This window comes from Gadus chalcogrammus, chromosome 6 (assembly GCF_026213295.1).
Source record: "Gadus chalcogrammus isolate NIFS_2021 chromosome 6, NIFS_Gcha_1.0, whole genome shotgun sequence".
Taxonomy (NCBI): Eukaryota; Metazoa; Chordata; class Actinopteri; order Gadiformes; family Gadidae; genus Gadus; species Gadus chalcogrammus.
The window spans coordinates 10,207,626-10,213,470 of NC_079417.1; the positions used below are offsets into that span (position 1 = coordinate 10,207,626).

At 44.6% G+C, this 5,845-nt stretch overlaps 1 protein-coding gene across 1 annotated transcript in view; it reads right to left on the reverse strand.

The window, feature by feature from the left end:
* Positions 1-5,347, reverse strand: part of si:dkey-40c11.2 (drebrin-like protein A) — a 36,935-nt gene extending 31,588 nt beyond the window's left edge. The window contains exon 1 of the mRNA XM_056592237.1: positions 4,965-5,347. Coding sequence (XP_056448212.1) covers positions 4,965-5,059 — 95 coding nt within the window. The 5' untranslated portion in view covers positions 5,060-5,347. The remainder of the gene's footprint in view (positions 1-4,964) is intronic.
* Between the last annotated feature and the right edge of the window lie 498 nt (positions 5,348-5,845).

A 5,845-nucleotide genomic window follows, 5' to 3' on the forward strand; every position in this document is an offset into this window, starting at 1 on the left:
GGACCCATTTGGACTCCTAAACAATTTACATGTTCAGACCCACCTACAGAGAGAGAGCGAGAAAGAGGGGGAGCGAGCACGACAAAGAGAGAGGGAGGCAGCCATGTCTCATCATGTCTGTTGGCTGCTATTACCCAGAAGCATCATATTAGACCCACGTGAATCTGAACAACGTTTAAAAGAGCGATAGGCGGTCGTTGAGAGATTACTCCTCCCTAAAGATAGAACCCTGTAAAACAGCCATTACCCACTGTTGTCATCATAGCAAACCGACTGCCACCCAGATACTTGGGAGAAGACAGAGAGAGAAAGACAGGGAGACAGAGACGGAGCAGTGATACAGTCTAAATGTCCCTTTGACTTCTCACCGACATTGACGGATATATCAAAGGGCAATCAGACACGCCTTTGTGATCCTTCATCTGTGTGACAAAGCAGTGCCTGGCTTTCTGAAGCCTTATCCCGCAGCACCAAAGGAGACACGCCCAGCCTTCCCACCAGTGTGCTGTGCCAGAGGCAGAGTGTGAGGAAGCCGTCACTCTATCTTTGCTTGTCGTCTCCGTTGTTTCCTCGCCAACAATAGCGGCAGAGGGGAAAAAATACCTTTTTAATGATCAGCAAAACCGCAATAGGCTAACCCTAACCAATAGGCTAGGAAGAAGCTACTTTCAGATCTAGACCACTGGAAAGGCTTCCCATGGTCTGGTGTATTTGCGCAGAGAAATTATATTCTCTCTACTATTATTATATATCTCTACTAATGCTAGAAATCGATGTGCTTAGAGAAATGCTATTGGAGTTGAATGTAACATTTTTATTAGTACTATTGGAATTATTATTTATAAACAGTAACATACAGGCGATCAGGTGAGAGAGGCCATGCCCGACTAAAGGTAAGACAGAGGGTAGACTCCTGACAGAGACTACACACTCCCACACACCAAAACACACACATCTCCGTAGACAGAGACTACACACTCTCACACACCAAAACACACCCTCACCCCGCCCCCACCCTCACCCCCGACCGCCCAGGTGTGTTCCGTCCAACGGTTTTGCTGTAACTCTAGAACGTGGAACCTTTTGGGTTACTCTTAATCATGCATGAGGCTGCGGAGACTCTGGCAGGCAGAGCCGCGATGCAAACGCCCCAGGCCTGTACGCAATGTGGAAATAAAAGCCCACATCATTTGTCTGTGCAAGTTGCGTTCTTTCACAGGAGCTTTGAAAAGCCCTGATGGCAACAACAGAGGTGACACTGAGACATTAATGGTGCTCATTTAAGAGGAATGAGGCAGGTTGATAACTTGATCTCCCACAGTCAGTCAAATTAGATTGATGACTATCAAGAAGGGGTAGAAAGTAATTAAGCTACAAACTATGCATTTTCCCTTTGCTTGATATTTTTTAGGTAAATATTATTATTCTTTGGGACTTCTGAAGCTGACACAACACAGAAATCAATATTTATAGGAAACTCAGAGTCCCAACTTATCTTCAATTAGACATGTGGCAATCATTATAATGGGGGGGGGGGCATTTTTAAACGAACGGACAGGCTGCTGACTGGTACTTAGTTTGTTTTGGGTTGTCATTTTTTTTTACATTTAACCAATGTTTATGAATTGTTTGTGCCAAAGACATTACAATCGGGATGAAACCATTAATTTAATCGGAGAATATGAATTTACTCGTTTAGATCCCAACCACGTAGACCCAAAATAAAAACCGAATAGAGGTTGATGTCTTCAACAACTTGTAGTTGTTTTTTTTAGCGAGAGAAAAAGGGAGAGAAAGAAAGAGAGTTCTGACTATGATCACTGCGGCAAGGATGTGTGTACATGATGCATTGAAAATACTACAACTTGGCTTGCTTGCTTAATATGCCAAGTCATATTATCTTATAGGCAGCAGACATTCAGGTCTTGGTTATCAAGATTTCAAACATTGAGCAATACATTACAATAATGATTGTAATTTCAGGAAGAGCAGACACAAGTTATCTCTATGAAATCTGCTGGTGCCCATGACTTAGTGAGCCTGACGACCAATGGTGAATAGTTGAATACTACACTATCCCGCGCAGTCTGAGATTTATTTAAATGTGTCAGTGTCTCTCCAGAATCAATGAGTCAGAAGTATGTTTGTAAAAGCTGTTTAAAAAATAATCTGTATTTGGCAGTGTGGGGATTCATCAGGGAACCACAGATGTCTGCAAACAGCCCACACCGACTCCTAATGAATAGAGGACCAGCTCCTACACACTGATTTCAATTCCAAAATTCCCATATGTTGTTAGAAACCAAACAATGCCATCAAAGGGTTTCTTTCCATTTTCTTTCTATTTTCACCTTACAAATATCAACAGACCTGCCTTCGAATAAATACCCACAGGATTATTGCTTGGCATTTAAGGACTATTAAAAAGTGTTTTGAGTGTATCCCTACTCTGTTGAAATAGTTGTTGAGCTTTTAGTCAAACCAGCCCAGGACACTGTACCTATTGTTGATTTGGAATCAAGAAGCAAAGGGCCTGCATGCAATTTTCCATAAATGGGGATTTTTACGCAAGACATTTTTGGCAGAGATCTTCACGACTTTTGTTGCTGAATAGAATGAAAAGTATTTCCTGTTGGACAGCATTGTTTAACGTTCTCGGGACCATTAATTCTCTCTCTGAGGCTGTAGACTCTGTGGCTTTCTGTCTCTATCTGTCTCTTTCTCTCTGTCTCTCTAGCTCTTTTAAGGATACACACATCTGTGTGCATATGTGGTCGTGCATGCGCGCGCCTTGTGCGACTGTGTGTTTAGGCAGAGCCAGTCCTCAGAGGTCTGGGAGAGTGAGGACAGACCTCCGCAGCTCTGTGAATAGAGGGGCTGTGAGAGAGCAATGCATTGAGATCGCTCTGCTATTCTTCATGGCTCCCCAACAAAGCGCCTGTTTCCCATTCACGACACAAGGAAGGTCATTAGATAATGCACGCACACACACACCCCCGGGGACACATGGGCGGTGTGGGATCAATTCCACAAATACTTCTCCACCCTCGTGAAAATACCCCCACAACACCCTCCCCCCTCCCCCTCCACCCCCGATACTTACTTTTAATCTAAACACTGCAGGTGGAAATCGATTCTGCATATATAGGCAAGGCAATATGTAATTCACATGCAAACATAAACAGTCTTGAGTAAACTTCTACTATAGAGTGAAACTCGGCTCGCACATACTCAAGACCACGCTGTTGCAGAAACAGCGTGCTCCATGACATCATCTTGCCCTGCAACCTCTCTGTTTAGTCACAGCTCCTTGCATCGTCGCTGGGAGATTTCACATGGGGTGAACTCTTGTTCAGTGTGTGTGTGTGTGTGTGTGTGTGTGTGTGTGTGTGTGTGTGTGTGTGTGTGTGTGTGTGTGTGTGTGTGTGTGCGTTTGTACATATTTGTGTGTGTGTGTGTGCGTTTGTACATATTTGTGTGTGTGTGCGTTTGTACATATTTGTGTGTGTGCGTTTGTACATATTTGTGTGTGTGTGTGTGTGTGTGTGTGTGTGTGTGTGTGTGTGTGTGTGTGTGTGTGTGTGTGTGTGTGTGTGTGTGTGTGTGTGTGTGTGTGTTTGTGTGCATTTGTACATATTTGTGTGTGTGCGTTTGTACATATTTGTGTGTGTGTGCGTTTGTACATATTTGTGTGTGTGTGCGTTTGTACATATTTGTGTGTGTGTGTGTGTGTGTGTGTCTTTTCATGTGTGACCACAGTAAAAGACAAATCTAGTGTGTGGGTATTGCTTCAGCAACAAACAATATATGCAATGAAATAGTCATTTGACAGTGACCAAGATCATATAGGAGGCATTTCCACAATAATTGCTCTTTGAAATGGGTAACATAATTGCAGTATATCTCTTTATTTTTTTCCTAAACCTAATCAGCACTCCACGCCCCCGGGACTCCAAACAGTTTAGAAATGCAAGGGCGGGGGAGCGGGGGGCATTTATCTTCAGATAAGCAGCCATCATGTAGGTCCCCCTTGACCCGGCTCGTTCAGATATAACTTGTAATTTGTCATCACTTTGTTGATAGACCAGTCAATCAGCCATGGACGGAGGAGTCGTATGGAAGGAGTATTGTTGGGTTTATATGAGAGAGAGAGAGAGAGAGAGAGAGAGAGAGAGAGAGAGAGAGAGAGAGAGAGAGAGAGAGAGAGAGAGAGAGAGAGAGAGAGAGAGAGAGAGAGAGAGAGAGAGAGAGAGAGAGAGAGAGAGAGAGAGAGAGAGATTCTTTCAAAGGAGCTGTTAGAGAATGTCGCCATCGTGATGACCGGTGTTGTTTCAAACCATCTGGCCTCTATCTTAACACATCACATGGGAATACATTCGTATTACACTATTTAGTCTGGCCTAGGCCTACTTCTCAATAGTAAAAAGTGAAGATCACACACTCTATGTCACTATGTCAAGCTTGAAAGGTTCAATCTAGGCAGCAGTCCGCCCACCTCTCAGACCAGCAGCCGAGCCGTGCCAGCGAGCAGTTAACCGGCTGTCACCCAGGTGCTCTGCGCGCCGTTCCACAGGTGGACAGGCACCTGGCACGCGTCATGGAGGCGCATGGTGGGCCAAGACGCAACCACCTCTGAAAGCTCTCCTAAAGTTTCTATCGTGAGAGATGAGGACCCCTCCACCGGCTGTATTTCGTTTAGTCACGGAAGACCTGCAAACGAAATCCCCAGGTGGCGTGTCGCTGGCCTTCTTTCCTCGTTAGATTAATTAAAACAGAGGCTCCAGTTACACAACACGAGTTCCAGTTTCTAAAGTGAAATATATCGACCAGTTCCACTGGGGGACGGTTCGGCTATGTCCCCCGAAACTTAGGTCTATATCTAACTAGTAAAAAAATATATATATATATCGATGTTTTTATTTTTTCCACAAGTCCACATTATATGCCATAATTAGAGTAATTACCAGTTGGTGGACGAGCGGGGATTGAGAATATCCTCCTTGGCGGTGAGCAGAGAAAGGTTGTAGGTATCGAGGTTGACCGCTGCTTGCATGGTCATGATGACAAAAGTTTCCAGACACTAACTCCCGATGCGTTCTATCTTCACTGGTCCAGTCCGTTTTAAGGTGAGGCTGTCCGCAGGAGAGTCCGACCGCCACCCGAAGAACAAGATAAATACAAATACAAACTGACGCACACAAGTCCACGCCTACCACAGGTCTGTTTTGCAATAGCATGCAAAGAGTTGAAAGTTTAAGTTCCAAATAGAGAGGAATTGCCACGGGACGCCAGCTATGTATGCAGGCGCTGCACGCTCTGCGCGGGGAGGAGGAGAGTCTGGGATGGAAACAGGGAACACAGTGGAGAGAGATGGAAGAAGTTTTGACCGAAGAGCCCCACCCCCTATTCTGGAGAGAAAAGCACAATAACTTCTCCGAGCGGCTGGGGCACCAGAATAACTTCGTGTAATGACAGTCTGCAAACTCACTGTGTTGCGAGCGAGGTTACGTCTTTCTTTACGTTAAATGTCTGCTCAGTTATACATGTTCAATGAGGCCTATTCCAAATGATATAATATTCATGTTTTAGTTAAGAAGCAACGTTACAATGTATTAGAATGTATGGCGTTGCGCATACAGCGTATGGGTGAAAACGATGTCTGAATTGGTCTGTGTTTATATTCGTCTCTTTGTCATAGTTCTTAGCTCATAGAGTCAGAGAGCAGAATTGCACGCATTGTATAGTCCGGCCGGAGCTCAAGCAGAGACAAGTTCATGGGAACTAAAAAACTAAGATAAGGGAGGCTCTTTCTCAGTGATTAAGAACCGCAGTGGCCCAGTGAGCG